General features: G+C 44.1%; 1 protein-coding gene and 1 non-coding gene across 6 annotated transcripts; both read left to right on the top strand.

The window, feature by feature from the left end:
* Positions 1 to 4,231: 4,231 nt before the first annotated feature.
* On the top strand, positions 4,232 to 4,303 carry trnah-gug (transfer RNA histidin (anticodon GUG)). Its single transcript has one exon. It is a non-coding gene; the product is annotated as a tRNA-His (tRNA).
* Positions 4,304 to 4,723: 420 nt separating this feature from the next.
* On the top strand, positions 4,724 to 19,140 carry LOC114432625 (zinc finger MYM-type protein 4-like). 5 transcript variants are annotated; one of them, XM_028400751.1, is made up of 29 exons: positions 4,724 to 5,132; positions 7,590 to 8,205; positions 9,007 to 9,386; positions 9,641 to 9,695; positions 10,550 to 10,663; positions 10,773 to 10,816; positions 10,922 to 11,065; positions 11,158 to 11,396; positions 11,476 to 11,689; positions 11,781 to 11,984; positions 12,088 to 12,238; positions 12,317 to 12,432; positions 13,650 to 13,826; positions 13,908 to 14,058; positions 14,137 to 14,309; positions 14,391 to 14,535; positions 14,873 to 14,950; positions 15,039 to 15,076; positions 15,218 to 15,371; positions 15,562 to 15,674; positions 15,847 to 16,060; positions 16,127 to 16,357; positions 16,437 to 16,543; positions 16,639 to 16,816; positions 17,097 to 17,248; positions 17,331 to 17,445; positions 17,523 to 17,771; positions 17,951 to 18,080; positions 18,170 to 19,140. In XM_028400751.1, the coding sequence occupies exons 1-29, from the start codon at positions 4,830 to 4,832 to the stop codon at positions 18,420 to 18,422; spliced, it is 5,238 nt and encodes a 1,745-aa protein (XP_028256552.1). In that variant the 5' UTR covers positions 4,724 to 4,829; the 3' UTR covers positions 18,423 to 19,140. The 5 variants fall into 5 exon arrangements, with proteins under 5 accessions (XP_028256552.1, XP_028256551.1, XP_028256555.1 ...); XM_028400750.1 differs by having other exon boundaries at positions 17,523 to 17,789; XM_028400752.1 differs by lacking the exon at positions 4,724 to 5,132 and adding an exon at positions 6,047 to 6,274 and having other exon boundaries at positions 17,523 to 17,789.
* The last annotated feature ends 221 nt before the right edge of the window (positions 19,141 to 19,361 follow it).

Raw genomic sequence — 19,361 nt, 5'->3', positions numbered from 1 at the left:
GGAGGAGGCAAGACGATCCGTATAGACCTGAGTCAGAATGTGGGTCGGGTTCGTGTTGCCTGACCTGAGCTGCACCCGGACACTGAAAACACAAATAACAACTAAAGAAGAAGAAAAGCAGAGCAGGAGGAGGGGGGATGGGGGGAGTGCAGTCTGTCGTTTCAACACCAGATTAAAATCTGGATTAATCATATGCCATCTACACAATTATGAACCTCTGTGTTATCACATATTTTTGTATTCTATGTTTTCTTTTCAAACTAAAGTAAGCATACAGAAACTAAAATGTTAAAATGGTAGATTTACATTTTACAAAGGTGGAAAATTACTGGTTATTATTTTAACTACAACAATAGCACCTGTCAAATAGCAGCAGAGCTGAGATGGAAGGCTTTATGAGAGTATCAGTGAGGAGGCACCTTCACTTACCACCTGTCTGTAAACTGACCTGGGGAACAGGGAAAGGGAGCGAGGGGAGAGGAGGTAAAGTTAGGTGGCGTCCACCTGACCAGCTCCAGCCATGCATCATTAATGGACATGCATGATTGATGGCGTCCGCTGCCCACAGGTGGTGCGGCACCATCCCTTCTACATCCACCCCCTGCAGCCTGCAGACAGACAGACAGCCTGTTTGTTTTACAGCAGAACATTCTCCACATCTGACCGATCATGCTGTCGGTGTCAGGGCTCTCCGTGTGTCACAGCATTAGTCTGGATTAATCCTCAAGAGTGCTTTCAGGTATTTCAGCTCAGCTGTGACAAGACTCACACATAAATGAGTGGCGCTGCTGGAGCTGCACCACCGGGCTTGGAGGTTGGTGGACTGTGGCACCAGGGAGCTGTGCAGAGGAGCAGAGCTTTGGTCCAGACATACCTGCTCACCGGTTCAGTGCCCCCTCCACCCACAGCGGCAGGGGGCAGGCTGACCAAAGCCCCTCTGAGGCTGCCTTCTCTGGTGGCTACAGCCAAGGGGCCCCGCAGGAGCAGCAGCAGCAGCAGCAGCATGGCTCGTCTCAGGTGAGGACTGGTCACAGCACTATGTGTGTAACAGCTTTTATTAGTAAACATGAGTTATTTGCAACATTTGACTGATTCACCACAGAAGGAAAAGAGAGAGGAGTCAGAAATTGTCTTGAAGAGTTATAGCATCATACTTAACCAGTTAATGTCATTCCATGATACAAACTTACATATGTTCAACTTTTTGCTGACAATGGTACAAAGCTAGAGTGTATAATAATGATCTTGCTGCTCCCCATTGTGGGACAAATAAAGGTTTTCTCTTAATCTTTCAAAGCCAATGATGATGTAAACCAGATAGCCGCAGCTAAAAATTCAGCTTTATTACAATTATACTGTCACTAAGTGTCACTAAAGCGTCTCTGATTCTTACTTTCGGTCTCAAATATGCATTAATTTCAGTCACATAATATGGAGGACATCAGATAAGAGGATAGCAGGGCGTCCTGTGGCGGCCTTACGTTACCCATCACACACACACGCATCACTGCAGCATTGAGTGTGATTAATCCCCTGTTTGTCATCTCCACTTTTCCCTCTTCTATTCATGTCAGCAAAAGTGTCTATCAAACGCTTGACTGGAATTACAAGGGCATTGTTTCCTTTCTGATGTGTCCCACTTTGATGCTTTTACGGGCGCCATCTCTGAGCCCCCCCGCACTGGCTGGCTTTAAAGTACACAAGGCCGGGGTCAGCGTGTCATAAATCTCAGGTGTGGAAACTGATCTGTTGTCTGATGAGGCACTCAGCGGTGCCATCATGGGTCCGCTCAGAGGAGGCAGAAACCTGAGTGAGACACACACACACACACACCTTGCAGACTCCTAAACACACACATGCACACCTCCCTTGCTGAGTATTTGATGGCATCCAGTCACCCAAGCAGAGCAGGTTTTGAATAACAATCAAATAAATGAGGAGGAAGAGGAAGGTGTGACACGTGAAGGCTCTGAAATGCTGGTTTTCATTTAGGCTAATGGAAATGACTTCATTCAAAGGAGTGGAGTCATTAAGGAAACCTCAGCAGCTCCAGACTTTTATTGGCTCATGATTATGTGTTAATATTTAAACTCTCTGCATTGTCTCCACAGCCTCAGTGAACCGTCCCTCCTCACCCCAGATGAGAACGTCCTCTTTGATGGGTTCACTGTCAGCTGTCATTCCAGCGTTCTGCAGAAGCGTCCTCCGCCTTCATTCAGCAAATCCTGCAAATCCTGCCACCCACCTGGGCCCAGCCGGACCCCCAAGCAGCGGAAGCAGCAGCAGGTCCAGAGCTGCAGCAGGCCCACCTATATTCACTTCTCCCAGGCCATCCAGCCCAGCTCCAGACCCAGACCAGTGAGACGGCATTCACACAACCCAGCCATGAGCTCCGAGATCACGCATCGTAACTCCTCGCCACATGGGGAGCCTCTGTCTGTCATTGGGAGGCCGTGTCTCCTGAGCTGCGGTCAGCGTCCTGCTGTCGGTCCCGCTGGTCCAGCTCGCACTCAGCTTCATGTGTTTCTGCCCAGTGAGGCTGAAGCAGAGGAAGCAGACAGTGAGTCTGTGGATGAAGGCTTCATGGACGAGCTGGACAGTAGGATGACCTCTCTGAAGCTCCAGCAAGGAGCTCCAAAGACTGTTACATACCGCTCATAGGCAAATAAATAATTGTAGTAAAGTCTTTTTAGGCTAGATCACTTTGTTTAGAAAGCCACAACTTAATGATTTATCCGTGGCTTTGTTGATTATAAACCTGTGCACAAAGCCATAACACCCTTAAACAAGTCCAGCACCACACCACTTCTGTATTTTGTTTTTGTAAATAAGACGTTTAACGATAGATTTTAGGTGTCTGTTTACACCTTGCTCTGTTCAATAAGCTACCTAAATACAACGATTTCATGTGTAAATGTGTCATTATGGCTGTCCTTGTTTCAGTGTGTGTCGGGTGAAAGATTATATTCTGCATGGTGTTATTATGCAGTGTGGGTCCACGTGTCTAGAAGTGTGTCCCTAACATGAAGTTTTCATTCTTGTATTTATTACTCTACTACTGTAATGTGTTTTTATGAGTGTTTGTGTGTAGTAAGTTTTATAGAAGATCAAAATAAGCCAGGCACACTGAATGTATTGAGAAGTGTGGAGTTTCCTTCCTCTCATAGACTTTGTGCTTCACTCCCTCTGTCAGTTGTTTTCTGGTTGATATCAAGCTAAGGTTGTAAATCCAGATCTTGACAGAAGGAATGTGTTCATCTCCTCGACCCCATTTTATGATGCACCCCTCCCCTGAGTTTCTCTTCCTGGTCACTTTAGATCTGACCCACAGCTTATGAGATTTCAGGACTTGAAGTGAACTTACATGGGGGACGAGGTGTAAGCTTTTATGGCGCGTCATAAAGTCACTCTCTTATGGGAACGTGATCATTCCTGTGGGGGAATTATGTTCAACTTAAGCTTATGAGCAACAGAGTGGGACCCCCTGCTATTTCCTTCCTGTTGTTCTCCTGACTCTCAGGTTTAACCATGACCGAATAAGGTAAACTAAACAGCCGTTGAGCTGACCCCGTTGGTGCAGGATTAGGGGAGGGGGGGGGGGGGGGCATGATTTTATGGTACCTCTGGGGATCCCAGAGGCCTTTGTTCTTATGACTCAGAATTTGCCTTCTTCAGTGTTAGAATAAATAGTAATTTTGAGACCAGACATGGTTCACTTCTTCTTAATCAAAGAACACGGGAAGATGACTAAAATGATACAGAAGGTCGTCCCTAACAACAGACACTACCGTTCAAAAGTCTGGGGTCACCAGGCCAGTTCTAACATCAATACACAGGAGTCTTTTAATAATCAATCATTTAACACGATTAGCTAACACAATGTATCATTAGAACACAGGAGTGATGGCTGCTGGGAAATATATTCCATTAAAAATTAGCCTTTTAATTAGAAGAGTCATTTACCACAGTAACAATGTCCAGACTGTATGTCTGATTACTTTAATGTTATCTTTATTTAAAAACAAAAAAAAACATTTTTTTTTATTTATTAATTAAAAAAAAACATTTATTTATTTAATTTTTTGTTTTTTTAAATAAAGACATTTCCAAGTGACCACAAATTCAAGAAAAAGAAAAAAAAAATCTACATTCTTTAAACTGTTTGTGGTCTCAGTCACATGTCTGCCACATAACGTTAGTTCCTTCTCGTGCTTCCAGCTCATCGTAGCTCGCCGTGATCGTATAGTGGTTAGTACTCTGCGTTGTGGCCGCAGCAACCCCGGTTCGAATCCGGGTCACGGCATTGCGTCCCAATGTCACGGCAGATGAGTTGATGTTTTACCAGCCGCATCAACACTGTTTTAAATCAGCTCCACCTCCATGGACCGTAAATGCAGTAAATACCTGCAGACAGTGGTGAAGACTGATCACCAGGACTCCTCTGCCCTCTGTGCAGCACAGCTGCCTCCATCATCACGGACCCCACCCACCACCCCCAGCAAGGTCTGGTCCCTCTCCTCCCATCAGAAGGGAGGTACAGGAGTGTGCAGGGAAACTTGTTTCCTTTCTGTGCACATGACAATAAACACTTTACATTTTTGAACCTTGACTTCCTATGGCGCAGCTTTTTTGCACACTCCAGTCCAGTCCAGTGGAGGCGCTAATGCGCCATTTTGTTTTGCCAACCGCCATTCAAACCGGAAAGAAGAAGAAGAAGAAGAAGAAGACGAAGAAGAAGAAGAAGAACTTGAGTGTGTTTTGTTCCGAGTTTGAGTAGTTCCAGCTGAGTAACGTCTTTAGCTGCGGAGATAAATAGTTTGTGAGCTAACATGGTTATTTGCTGCATAGCAAAAGGTTGTGAGAACACGCAGAATGCATACAGTCATGTTATGTTTCACAAAATTCCAGTGAGTGTGGAACGGAAGAATCAATGGCTAGCTGCTCTGGGTATAGACCCTACTACACCCTTCGACAAAATTAAGCAGTATCGTGTTTGCGAGGAGCATTTTACACCAGTGGATTACGTTGAGAAAAAACAATATGCGTCCAGAAAGCTGATAATGTATCTGAAGGATACGGCCGTCCCATCTATTTTCAAGCCACATGCCGAACGACGTGCACCATCTCTGGCTGTAAGTTCTCCTTTATTCTTCCTTGTATGTATATTGCACGTGTGACATTACGCAGGTGTAAGAAGCTCTACGTGGAGCCTTGTTTACTTTGTCTCTTGCATACGCTCATGTTGAGCTAAACCTGATTAACACAAACAAATAAACTGCAAAATAATCGCTGGTATCATCACATATTCTGTGATATTACTAGTAGCCGAGCCACGCCGCAATCTCTTCTTCTTCTTTTGCTTTTTATTTAACGACAGTTGTCAACCAGCTGATTGGTGCGACGCCGCTATGTTGACGGAAGTTGGGGGTTTTCAGGTGCTGCTGGTATCTCTGCGCCCATGTAGCAGTGCATCACCAGAATATAGTCCCAAAATATATTTAAAAAATAAATATAAAAATGATTTAAAAAAAAGGCTTTTTGCCCACTTGTGCTCATGACATGCTAGTTGGATACTCTGGATTCCATTGACTATGCTAAGCTAAGCTAGCAGTTGTTTCAGACTCTACTCCCTATAAGGGGACTTCAGTGTATGATTTATAAAGTAACCGTTTATTGCGTCACAACAACTAATAAAACAAACTTCATTCCATGTTACATTAGTAAAACATCCTTATATTTGTGAGACAAGTCACGATGCTCCTGTTCCCGCTCTTCCAGGAATGCTACATATTGCTAATGTACTGACCCTCGGTTGTACACTACTTTTTATAATGCATTGTTGGATGCATTCAGGCTATTGTATAGGATGTAAAAATCCTCACTACACCCCCGGGCAGCACTATAAAATGACGAAGACGCCATATAGGGCCCTATGTAGTGAGTAAGGATGGTTTTCGACACAGCCCAATAGGAAGATGTGTCACCGGCAGGAGGCGGTAATGCGACGTAAAGGATCGTAATTCCGTTAAAACGTAACGTAGAAGAAGACAAGAAGCCCTCTGCCAGAAGCTACAAGCTTAATTGAATGCAAAGAATGTAACAGGCGCACACATTTAAACTGTTTAAGAGTTTTTTAAAGTTCGCTCAAAGGCGCGCTGCCGCGTTTTGTTTGCAACCCCAGAGGATTGGGATTTTTAGAGCAAACATGGCGGCTACGGAAACTGGCGACGGACACCGTCGTCTGGCCACCAATCAAGTGTCGTCTGCTAGCGCGGTAATGTTCTGCACGTTGCTACAGCTGTGTACTACATTCTTTAAAACGTTTAAACCCGCGTACACACTACCAGGAAAAGTTAGTTCACCAGTGCAGCAGCTGTTCAGTGGGGGGGGGGGGCGTGTTTACGTAAACACGCGCTAAATGCTAGCTAAACGTAGCGTGCTTACAAACTAGCAGCCCAGAGAGGTTTGCAGATTTGTTGCATTAGCTTAGCGAAGGGTGGGCTGGCTGTGCTGATGTTTACATGTCATGTAATGGGCATAACATCACAGCGTGGCTGCATCTAAAGGAAGCGACACGGGCAGATGTAGTGAAGCTCATTTACACACTGTAGCTGTTGGTTAACCACCTGTGTAGCTGCAGAGCTGCCTGTGTTTACATTGCGAGCAGCCTTGTTCTGTCAGCAACAAGCTAACTTATGACGTCGCGTTTGTTTTAATGAAGATCTAAACACATAAATGAATACATATAATGACATGCACTGTAAGGACGAGCATGTTTTTATAACCTAAAACCAGCTTAATGTCTTACATCATGTCAAAATTAAGTATATTTGCAAGATTAAGCATGGTTCTGCTCTGCAAGCAAAAAAAACCTGCCATTTCAGCGAAAAAGCAAAACGTTTGTGTCTTGAATATAAATCACTTTTACTGATAATCAGTCTGTCCATATATTAAATATTTGATTTGTGTTTTATTGTGGATCAGGGTGCTTTGGGAGTACAGAAAAGAGAGAGCGGTAAATAAACACATCCTGACCCAGGAAGTTTCAGCTCCATTCACACCTTGTTTTGTATTGTTAATTAACTATTAGCCAACTTTCAGTTGACCCCTAACTCCTCATCAGTCCGTTAGGATTAAATGAAGTCTTATCTGTCTTCAAGAGAAGACAGAAGATAGGATAAGAAGATAAGATAAGATAAGATAAAACTTTATTAATCCCGAAGGAAATTCTTGTGCCAGAGGTATCAAGTTACATTAAATGCAGTTAAGTACAGAGTATAAGAGTATAAGTGTCACTATAATCCAAAATAAGAGTACAGTACGCAGTATGAGCACAATATATGAAGTCCAGGTTCCTTTGTTTTTAGACTTGATACCATGGAAAGATTCACTTTTTGCTCACATATCACAAACAAAATTCCACTGACAGCATGTGTTAACATATCATTTCTTATTAAAATATGTATTTGTCTCTAGTAACACTTATTGTAATGTTACAGAATTCAAATGTTGAAGGTGGTTTAGGTGATTGATATCTGTTTTGATGGTCAGCAGCCTGGCAGATGTTACCTTCTGGTTGTCTCCCACAGGTCACAGAGGACACAGATGGGGAATCTATAGAAGGATTTACAGAGCCTGTAGCATTAGTGGATGCTAGAGACCTTGATCCTTTTCCTGAACCTTCCCAAAAACCTTCTGAACAAGGAGAGGAAGATATGGTCACTGTTTATGAAAAACAAATGGAAAGTAAAGACACTAAGGCAAGTGTACACCCCCCTGCTGTATCTCGAGCTTCACCCTCAGAAGTGATGTTTGAAACGGTTATGGTTCAAGATGATGAGACAGGTAGCACCTCAGCTTCTGAAAAAGAGGTGAAAACTGAGGAAGAGTTTATTATAGAGGAAGAAAATGCCACTGCAGTGGGCCAAAACAGCTTAAGTACAAGTCCTGCAGGACCAGCTGCCAGCACGGACACACACATGGACTCTAATTGTAAGGACACTGATACAAACACGGAGGCAGGCGATGACACTAAGGAGGAAAGGTCCTCTGGCTGTATCCTGAGGGTTTCTGCAGCGGACGACCTGGATGAGATGATGGACATTGGTATTGTGGATCAGGTGGAGCAGGAAGCTCAGATGAAAGAAGAGGAGCAGAATAGTTTGGATATGGAGAGCAGCCATTCACCCACCACTTCAAATACAGGTATTAAAAAACTTTGTGTTAATACAGTGTGAGATTATATAATCAGATTGTTTTATGGTGTGTGAGGTGTGATGATTCATTCACGCGGTGAGCTCTGTGCTGGTTTGTCCTCCTCTTCTTCTGTCTTCTCTTAAAACATTTAGTTAATCTGTTCCAGTTTATACAGCTTTGGCTGAATGAACTACAGGTGTGACAGCAGACACAGAGCTTCGGGTAAAAACATGCTTACACATCCAACAGGGATGCAGCACAGATTATCGTGTTCTACAGCAGCAGGTGTAGTGGTTGTAGATCGTTTTGGTTGCTATGATCTGACCACTTTATCTGCTTTAGTATATGTACACTACTGTTCAAAGGTTAGGGTTACTTGGAAATGTCTTTATTTTTTTTTTAAATGTTTTTTTTTTTCAATGAAGATAACATTACAGTAAACAGACATACAGTCTAGACATTGTTAATGTGGTAAACCCCATGGTGACCCCAGACTTATGAACGGTAGTGTACATACATAGAACCTACACTTAAAGTACAATCGAATGTTTTTTTTAGCAAACCTTTACTTGTGTACTTGTGGCTGCACCAACTTTTGAAGGGAACATATAATATGTGTCTTCAGTGTGTCTTCAGCCACTTCAATAAGAAGGACACAAGACCTTCAGAGTATGTTGCCCTTTAACATGTCACCTCATGTCATAAAGGGACATGCTGCCGATCCGCCCTCTTAAGTCCACAGTCGGCAGCCTCTCTACAGCCGCCTCTGCTTTGCCTTATATCAGACAGAATTGTCAACTCTTTTTCCAGAACTGTCAACTGGTCTACATCATCAGTCGAGTCAGTGGAGCGGACCTGATTATGCAACTAGATCCAAGCAGCAACTTGCTTCCACTAAAATGCCTCAGCTACGAGCGAAGCACGCCAGATGTTCCGTCGTCGGCTGCACGATCGAACACAAGAGTCTTCACGCGCTGCCGTCCGAGGAGGTGAAGGCCCAGTGGATTCATTTTATTTTCGATGGCCGTGTCCCCTCAGTGATGGGAAAGAACTTGTATGTTTGTGCAAACCATTTTACGTCGGAATGCTTCATTAACAAGGGACAGTATCAGGCTGGGTTCGCTTCAAAGCTAAAGCTCAAGGATGGATCGATACCAACTATCCGTGATCCAGGCTCAGATTTGAAAGATGTAAGTTTGGTTTTTTATATATTTTTACTGTGCGGGTAACTGGGCAAACTTTACAAACTTTTGTTTTTGATGGTATGTGTGCATTAGGCTAGTCATCTAGTACATTTTAACCAAGTCGTAAGCTTTCTTACTGTAGACCGCCTGTGTTTATAAACTGAATACTCTCCAGGTCTGCTGATGTAAGCATTCCTGTTAGTTCTGTTTCTGACTAAAGCTTCAGAACGTTGGACTGAATTTTATGTTCTCATGCACAGGTCAGCACATCAACACCATCAAACACAACGATGGAAACAAACTCTACTTCATCAGGTACACCCGTTCAAATGCTTTTTAAAAAGAAAGTTGATTTAAAGTGTTTAAAAAATATAGAGAGGGGCACTTACAGAAAGGTCTGGACCGACAGAACACCGACAATCACTCACTTGTTATAAAGTCTGATCAATACATCTCTGAACCTCGATGCTGATGGGCTGCAGCCAAAGACCAGGTGCAGCAAACTGAGACGAGTGGCAGCATTTTCTCACGCTAGCTGTAGAAACGCCTGATCTGATAAACCTCAGCTGGCTCAGAAGAACAAGGATCCACCCTGTCCCCCTTTAGGCTGGCAGAGGTGTATATATATATATATATATATATATATATATATATATATATATATATATATATATATATATATATATATATATATTATATTATATTTTGTTTTAAGGTCCATGTGGAGTTTTCACTTTCACTTTCTCTGGTCCTTCGACAGACATGCATGTTAGGTTAAGATATGATGCCTAATCGAGTACACAGACAGGTGTGAGTGGCTGCTTGTGTGTGTTGGTCCAGTGGTGGACAGTCTCACCCGTTTCCAGCAGTTTCCAGACCTCCACAAGACAAATAGAATGATAACTATTTACATAATCTGTGTCTTGTTGGCACATCTGAGTTAAGACGTATCTGGACCTGAAGAAAACATGGACTTTTCTTTTGACCTGGAACTGACAAATGTATTGTTCATAATGACAATAAACACATTATCACTAATCAAATCTTGTCTTGAGTCAGTTTTATTGATGAATACAGTGAAACGAATGTGAAAATCAGTGATTTTGGTTTAAATACAGCGGACAGTTGAGACATCCTCATGATTCCTGTGTTTTGAATCTTCCTTGCAGTCTCAGCGGCTGAGGACTGTAACTCTGTGAAAGAGGAGCTTGATGAGAAGCCGATGGATTTAGACCTGATGCAGTCCAGCTCGTCCCCGCCATCTGAAACCACAGCAAGTACAAGTAAGTGAAGAGCTACACACTAATAATCAGTCATGTTGGTTTAACTGTAATTACACTTCCACACACATCCTTCTGTGAATGTTTTTAATTAAATTTTTGTTTTCTTTAGGAAGAGGCAGCACATCAGCGGTGACAGCCGTGAACGGAATCAAAGTACTTAACCTATCAGTACCAAAATTAGACATTGTTTATGAACTTTCCACTTTTCTACCATTAGTTTCTGATGTTGATGCCAGACGTCAACTTTTTCTGTTTTAGGAGAAGTTGAGAAGTGCGACGAGGTCGTCTCCTTCACCACCTTTGGTCAAAATAAAGGATGAGCCTGTGGACGAGGAGTACGAACAGGCTGTCATGTCCTCTTCATCTACAGCGAATGTGAAGGATGAGCCCAACACTGCAAAGGTGTGACACACGTTTGACCTCATGCAGTGCAAGGGAACCATAATCCAACATTCTCTTGTTTCTAAGAGCACTCACTTGTCTTGTGTTGACAGGAGGACTTGAGGATCGGATCGGTCTTCTCCGTGCCTTCGTCTGCTGAAACGCAGACGCTGCCCGTCATCAGCCCGTCCTCTTTGCAGATGTCCTGCGCCAACTGCAAGAAAGGCCTGATGAAAGGGCAGACAGCTTTCCAGAGAAAGGGCTCGCCGGCGCTCTTCTGCTCCACCAGCTGCCTCACTACATCTCTGCCGGCAGTCAAAGGAGTCACCAAGATCTGCCACAACTGCCAAAAGTGAGAGGAAACATTCACAGACAGTTAAGTGCCACAGCTCTGGACCCTCTTCTTGATCTTGATCTCCCCCTCTCTTCAGGCTGATCCTCCGGCCTCAGGATGTCATTCTGACTCCAGATGCCAAAGGACTCATGAAGGAGTTCTGCAGCCAGAACTGCCTGACCTCCTTCAACTACAAGAAGAACGCCTCCAATTTCATGAAATCCACCACCTCTTTAACAGCACAGCAGACAATTGCAACGCAGCCAGTAGCCCCACAGTCACTCTGCAGCATGTGCACCAGATACTGCATCGTAAGTCAAACGCTTCCAGTGGTTATTTGGACCGGGGATCCGCTCGGTTATAAAATAGTACACATTTATAAAATGTTCTGTCTCCCTGCAGAGTAAACACGAGGTGATCCTGAACGGCGCCGTTCACAAGATGTGCAGCGACGCCTGCTTCAACCGCTTCCGCACAGTGAACAACCTCTCCATGGCCGGCTGCGCCTGCTGCGGCTCGTACTGCATCAACAAGCCGATAATGCTGAAGATGGAAGACAGCAGCAAAACTCTCTGCAACACAGAGTGTCTGCTCAAATACAAAGAGGTGTGGATATACAGAGCTAGACTGTTTCGTTACATCCATTCATGTGATGGCTGTCAAAGATAAGTTTGTGATTCTTTCTTCTTCTTCTTCTGCCTTTTTTCAGAAAACCAGAATAACTCAGCCTTGTACAATGTGCCGCACCATCCGCGTGCTCGCAGAGATGATCGATAATAAAAACAGTGACGACTCTGTGAACCTTTTCTGCAGCAGCAGCTGTGTGATGGCGTTCATGGTCCAGACTGTCAGTGCTTCAGGTACTGAACAGCAGGTCTTTATGAGCGACGTAGACCTGTGTTTATTTTTCTTTTTACAAAATACTATCTTTTCCGCAGGAGCTCGGTTGAACTGTGACAGCTGTGGGAAGAATACTGTACCAGCCTATCACCTGGCTATGTCTGATACCTCCATCAGGAACTTCTGTACGCTGCCATGTGTCATGGCTTTTCAGGTGAGGCACCTCTTTTAAAACAAAGGCCAAGAACTCACTATAATTCCATCGTGAAGCCATCAGTGTTAACTTTGGCAGCAATTTCTGATTTAGTTTTTATTTTAGTCTTGTGACTAAAATGTCATTTGATTTTAGTCACATTTTAGTCATCAACATTTTTTAACTTTTAGTCTAGTTTTAGTCGACTAAATATCAAAGAATTTTAGTCAGCTAAATCTGCCGTGGATTTAGTCGACTAAAATTCTATGATATATATTTTTTCATGAAATAATTAAGGTTTGAAGTGCAATAAAAACAGGCACAGCTTTAACTTGTGTTATTTGAAACAAACACCTCTTTATTTAATTGCTATTACCTAAGAACCAATGAACAGTGAGCTGCTCTCCCTGAATACACTGTTCAGTCATGACCTTCTTCATGAATACTCCATAACTACAGCAAAACACTTCAGTGACAACTTAGAAACAGTGCACATGCTGTAAAACCATCAGCAGCAGTGTCTTCATTTATAGATTTTGTCACGTGTATCTTTGAGCGGAAGTTAATATGACTCGTCTGCAAACGTCGCTTCAGGTTTGTTGTGTTTTTACCGCTGATAGTCGCTCCACGCGGTTTGCAAACCGTCCTGTTTGTCTTGACATCAAACGTGTCCGTGTGTCTGTTCTTCTCCCGTGTTGTGTGACCATGCATGAGTACGCCTTCTTCCAGCATCGCGGGGTAACGTTCTTACGCAGAGAGATCACTTCTGATTGGCTCTCTGCCGCCGTCTCCTGATTCGTCCCTCCCCTTCCACAAACAAAATTTGCTCTGCTTGGATTTCGTCTCCATCAATAATTTCGTCTCGTTTTTATTCGTTGACGAAAGTGTCAATACATTTCGTCTTCGTTTTTGGCACCATGCGTTAGTTTTTATTTAGTTATCGTCTCATTTTTATCAGCAAAAAAAGGTCGTTAACGAAAACTATGACGAAAATGATTCGTCAACAAAATTAACACTGGAAGCCATCAGTCATAAAACAAACTTTGTTGCAGCTGTTTTGTACCGTCCTCCAAATTGACTGTAGTAAATAAATACTTGCGTAATTGTTGTAATGTGTGTTCTGGTCGAGAGTGAGTATTTTTTAGTCTGGTAAAGGGGTTTGAGCCACTACTAGTGAGGATGTGTGAGGATAAGCTTAGTGCTGCTTGTAGCTTTGATGTTGTGTGTCTGTGTCACAGGATAAGTTCAAGAAGTCGCAGAAACACTTGAATGTTTTTACAAAGATCCCTGTCGGTTCCACGCAAGTCCAAACAGTCACTCCCCGTCAACAAGAAGAGGCCAAAGAAGCAAAGAGCCTGAGCTGCTTCCAGTGCGCCCGCAGCATCTCCTTTAAACCAGAGCTGGTCCAGATCAAGGTAACGTGCTGTGTTACAGTTATTATCGTGGAAGAGTTCGTTAAAGAGTTTCTGATGATCCATTACCAACTTTGTGTGCAGGACAAGTTGTTTTTTCTGTGCAGCGTGGACTGCTCACACGACTTCAAGAAAGCCAACGGCGTGACGAATCTGTGTGAGTACTGCAAGATCGAGAAGATCACCAGAGACGCCAAGAGGATCAACAACAAGGACTGCTACTTCTGCAGTGATGGTGAGGACGCTCAAGACACACATGTTTAGATTATGAAGCAGCAATGATCCTGAAAGCCTTTGTTCCTACTCTTTCCAGGCTGTAAGCTCCTCTTCAAACACGAGCTGAGTAAAAACTGGGGGAAACACTGTCACTCGTGCGTTTACTGCCACAGCATCTCGAAGAAGCTGGTGACGGCTCAGTACGGAGGCTCCACGGAGGAGTTCTGCTCTGAAGAGTGCAGGTCGAAATACACCATGCTGTTCTGCCATGTAAGTCATTTCTCCATCTGTAGTCACGCTGCAGTGATGGTGGATCATCTTCCAAGACGTTGACGTATTGTTCTCCACCAGGTTGCAAAGTGCGACACCTGTGGGCGTAAAGGGAAACTGAAGCAGAGTCTTTCCATGCTCGGAGAAGTCAAACACTTCTGTGACCTGAACTGCCTGATGCAGTTCTGCACCGATAAAGTGGCCACACAGGGCGAAGTGCTGACTGGTGGGTCTTCTGTCTCAGGGTTTCACTCCTTAAGCTTTTGTCTGGGTTGTGTAGTTAAAGATCAGTGTGATGCTTTTTTTGTGTCAAGCCCCATGTGTAAAGGGGAATATCTCACACAAACGTTCTCCTGGACTCATGAAAGGATCGCTTAAAGTTTGGTGGTCAAAGGCCCTTGTTGCTGTCTTCATGAGGTGCATAAAAACATACAAAATATGTTTTTTGTCTCAATGAATGGACAGTACGTCTGGAGCGGCCCACAAAACTAGCACACAACTGTATAAATGCTGATAAAGCTTTGTTGTTGTTTGTTGTCCTAACACAGTTTCACCTTTTACAGAGGAGCCCACGCCTGTTATCGCCAATGTCGTCTCCCTTGCAGGCCCGTTGGCGGCAAAACCGAAACCCACCCAGCAAAGTAAAAAACAAACACTCATATGACAAGATGCATCCTTCTACATTAGGATGAGATTATAAAAGTTTAACTTTTTTTATTGTCCCCCCAGGCTCAGGGTCCAACATTCAAACAAGGAATTCCAGTCACGTAAGTCTGTTTTTTAAGGCAGTCATTGAAATAATTAAAGTTATTTAATGTGATATAATCTGATGGCAGTAGCCAAGTTGTCTGAGGTTAAATCTGTCTTGTCACCCAGTTCTGAGCTGTCTGTTTTTTTTTCTCCTTCAGGTCAGCATTCAGACAGAAACAGTGAAGACTCCTCCTCCTCCTCCTCCTCCAGTCCAAAAAATCCTGAAGAACAAAGCTCTGCTGTGTCGACCGCTGGTACAGAACAAAGGAGTTTCCTGTAAAACACAGACGGTTGATGCTGAGGCGCAGACAGGTGATGGAGACATGGGCATGCATGTTGGTTTTCTGTTCTGTAAAGTGTGGACATGTTACCATGAAGGATTATGGGGCTTGATTCACTTTCTGAGCCAGCCTTAAATAGCTATTTGTGTGTTTTTGACACACGTCGCTCTTTTTTTTATTTATCTAACTAAGCATCATGTTTGCTTGTTCTCTCTTTATAGATGATCTCTTCCCAAAGACTTTGGTGCTGCCTGTTCCTGTGCCGGTGTACATCCCTGTGCCCATGAACATGTACAGCCAGTTTACCCCCAAACCTGTGGGACTGCCTCTACCTGTACGTCTAACACTGCAAACTGGTTCTGGAAAATTCAGATAACTTTCACTTCACTTCATTTCCCTGGGATTCTACATCTTGACCTTTGTCCTCAAAATTGCCTTTGTGTTGTTGAGCATGTTTTGACACCTGTGGGAGCACCCAGCTGAAGACATCATTCTCTCCACCACAGCTGCCCGTGCCGATGTTTCTCCCTGTGACCATCGACAGCGCTGAACGCATCGTAGAAACCATCCAGGAGATCAAACAGAAGATCCCGTCTGATCCGTACGAGGCGGAGCTCATCCTCATGGCGGAGATGGTGGCAGAGCAGGAAGAGAAAAATGACAAGCAGGAGGCGGCAAAGGAAAAAGGGACAGCGAGAGCAGAAGCGCCTGCACCAGACGGTAAGCCTCGTTTGTTTGAACATCAGTAACAAGAACAGTTCTGCTCATATCTTTTGTTTTTCCCAGACCACATCAGTAACTACAGTGACGACTTGGATACGGACGACTTGGCCAGTTTTCTCAACAACTGGGAGGAGCCCTCTGCTGACGGAGACATCAGGTCGCCCAGTCGACCGTCCACCCCAAAGAAGCTCAACCCCGTAGCCGACGTTCTGGAGGACATGTCCAGTGAGTCGTACACTGAGCCTACACCTGCAGGCCCGCCCCCCTTGGACATTGAGGCTGACTTTACTGTTGGTAAGAAGAGAGTTTTTTGTCTTTCGCTGTGTTTTTGTTGGAGGAACAGCGCTAACATCTGAACTGCTGTCATTACCAGAAACTCTGGAGAGGATGGCCCGCCTGAGAGAGCAGACCCACAATCCTCCGAGCCCACCGCCCACCGCTTCACGACGACAGGCTCACAGGAAAGCCAGAGATAAGAGGGTAAAGACTAGAGTCCATTCCAGTTGTACTGTGAAAGGAAAGGGTTGATATCACTTGGATGATGAAGTAACCTCCTTTCTTCCTCTTTATCTTAGGGTCGTAAGTCGCAGCGGTTGTCTAAGGCAGCTGAAGCAGCTTCTCGCAAAGTGTCTACAAAAAAGCAGTTGGAGGCAGAAGTACCAAAACTGAAGAGTCAGTATGGAGTCGATGCGTGGAAGCGATGGATCCAGTGGAGACAAACTCAGCCAAACCAGGAGAAGCCACGCTTTGGCTGTAAGTCTGCAATAAAGCCGACCAATCAGCAGGAAACCTTTATTCATAAAGCAGTTTTTTATGATTTTGACTGTGGTGCAAATCAAAAATATTCAGATCAACATATTTAGACGAGTAAGTTTACTGCAGGATAGATGCTCCAACTTCACCTCATCACCTTTCTTGCATGTAAACATGTTTCTGTAAGAGACGACACAAATTCTAAATTTCTGCATTTTGAAGTTTACACTTGAAACATGTTAAAAGTTAAAACCATGTTAAACTTGTGTCCCGGTCTCAGCTCGCCCGCTGGAGTTAAAGGAGGACATTCTCTGCTGCACCACCGCTGAGCTCAGCTACGGCCTTTGTTGCTTCGTCACCGAGTTGAAGCGACCGAACAAAGAGCCGTACACCCCCGACAGCCTGTTCTACCTCTGCCTCGGCATACAGCATGTAAGACATTGGTCTGTTTTTAAGAAAAGGTGGAAACCGCACTACTGATCCTCTGACATTGCAGCCTGTTGTGTTTGTGTAGTATCTGTTTGAGAACGGCCGTGTGGAGAACATCTTCATGGATCGCTTCTACACCAAGTTCTCCACTGACTTCACAAATTTGCTGAGAGGTTTCAAACCTTCGATCACAGCCAGCGGTGAGTTGTTCGTTTGTATCTGTCAGTTTTTGACTCAAACACACTGATTCTCTTTCTCTGTCTCTCTCTCTCTGCAGGTTACATCCATTCCCGCGTGGAGGAGGAGTTTCTGTGGGACTGTAAGCAGCTGGGAGCGTACTCCCCCATCGTCCTGCTCAACACGCTACTCTTCTTCTGCTGCAAGTACTTTGGCTTCACTACGGTGGAGCAACACCGCCAGCTGTCCTTCGCACACGTCATGCGCTGCACCAAAACAAACCAGGACAACACAAAGACCACCTTCCTGCGCTTCTACCCGCCCATATCTGTAAACGAGGCAGAGCCAGGTACCAGTGTGGCTGAAGGTGAAAAGGACATGTCAGATTTAAACAGATGTGTTTGACATTTTTCTTAAAAGTTTCTTCTGCAGTATTATGACTCATGACTCATTGATTGCTCTAGAAGAATCCTGGCCCTTTTTAATTTGATTATAAATCACAGTTCACTGTAAATATGTCTTCTTCAGATGCAGAGGGAGTTGCTGCAAAGAAGCGCAGGGAGGAGGAGAGTAAAGAGGACATCCTGGAGATGATGGAGAACACAGACAATCCTCTTCGCTGTCCGGTCAGACTGTATGAGTTCTACCTCTCAAAGTGGTGAGTGACGCAGGCATGGATTAGTGTATTACAGTCTGAAAATTAATGCACCTTCATGTTTTCACCATATTATCATTTCTTCCCTGAAGCTCGGAGTCAGTCAAGCAGCGCACCAACCTGTTCTACCTTCACCCCGAGCGCTGCTGCGTCCCCAACAGCCCACTGTGGTTTTCCTCCACCCCGCTGGACGACAGCACCATGGAGTCCATGCTCATCCGCATCCTCACAGTCAGAGAGCTGCAGGTACAGAGAAGTAAATGTGGAGGAGCGGCACGACGGGTTCCTGACGACCCGCCGTTTATACCTGATGAGGAGGAGGAGGAGGAGGAGGAGTCGGAGTGATGAGAACAGAAGTGACCTTTTTACTGGTGTTGCTGTAAATGTTTGTAAATTAACAAAATGGACAGAAAGAAATTCTCACATTCATACCTACAGTGCGCCACACTGTAAAGAACAACACACTTTTTAACCACATGCTGAGTTAAATCTCTTCAAACGCACAGTTTGTGTCGAACTGGGACTGTTTACTGCTGGAACAGGACACACAGCGGTCCTCCTGTGCTTTGAGTTTGCTTCTACAACCTTCGTTTTTTTTCCATTCCTTGCCCTCGATGCAGGTCCACAGGGACGAGCTGGAGAGCTGCCATGAATACAGTTCAGATTTCTGTTTCCCCAAAACAAATTGAAACCGTTTACACATTATTACTTTTGCACAGTAATTTTCCTTTAATGCCATTTAAAGAATTACATATAACTAAATGAATCATGGAAATTAATGAAATATTATTTTCACCAAAGTTTGGTGGACATTTCAGTCAATACGCTGCCCGGTTTAATTGAATATTGATTGATAGTTAATGGAGTATAAGGTTATCAGGGAAAAAAACACAATATAACCTTTAGTGTGAAATTGACACCCTTAAAAATATGTTTGGAATCAGGTACAGGACAAATGTATGACATCAATCTGAACGTTGACTGTTTTCATAACCAAACCCAGATATCGTGTAAACGTAAATAAAGGCTGTCCCTCTGTGTACTCTTTAGGTTTGAACCCACAGTCCCCTTAGAGTATGACTGATGAGGTATTTTCTATTGTAAGTTCGTTTTCAATAAAAAGAACACATGAAAAATACGCTGGTCTTATTCCAAATGTATGATTTAACGGAACTTCGGGACCGTATAACATGAAATCATCACCTTCGGTCCGGGTCCCCACATGTCCTTATAAACCACATACACCAGTTTTCCCTGTTTGCCCGTTCTCCGCTGCTCCCCGTG

The sequence above is a fragment of the Parambassis ranga genome, chromosome 2, assembly GCF_900634625.1.
Source record: "Parambassis ranga chromosome 2, fParRan2.1, whole genome shotgun sequence".
Classification (NCBI taxonomy): domain Eukaryota; kingdom Metazoa; phylum Chordata; class Actinopteri; family Ambassidae; genus Parambassis; species Parambassis ranga.
Note: the sequence above shows the minus strand (reverse complement) of the source record. Positions and strands in the feature narration are given on the sequence as shown.

Coding starts and splice junctions, on each gene's coding strand:
- LOC114432625 (XM_028400750.1), top strand. CDS start 4,830: ATGGTTATTTGCTGCATAGCAAAAGGTTGTGAGAACACGCAGAATGCA. Junction 10,817..10,921: donor CAGCCGTGAACGGAATCAAA/GTACTTAACCTA, acceptor TTTCTGTTTTAG/GAGAAGTTGAGAAGTGCGAC. Junction 12,239..12,316: donor CCAGACTGTCAGTGCTTCAG/GTACTGAACAGC, acceptor TCTTTTCCGCAG/GAGCTCGGTTGAACTGTGAC.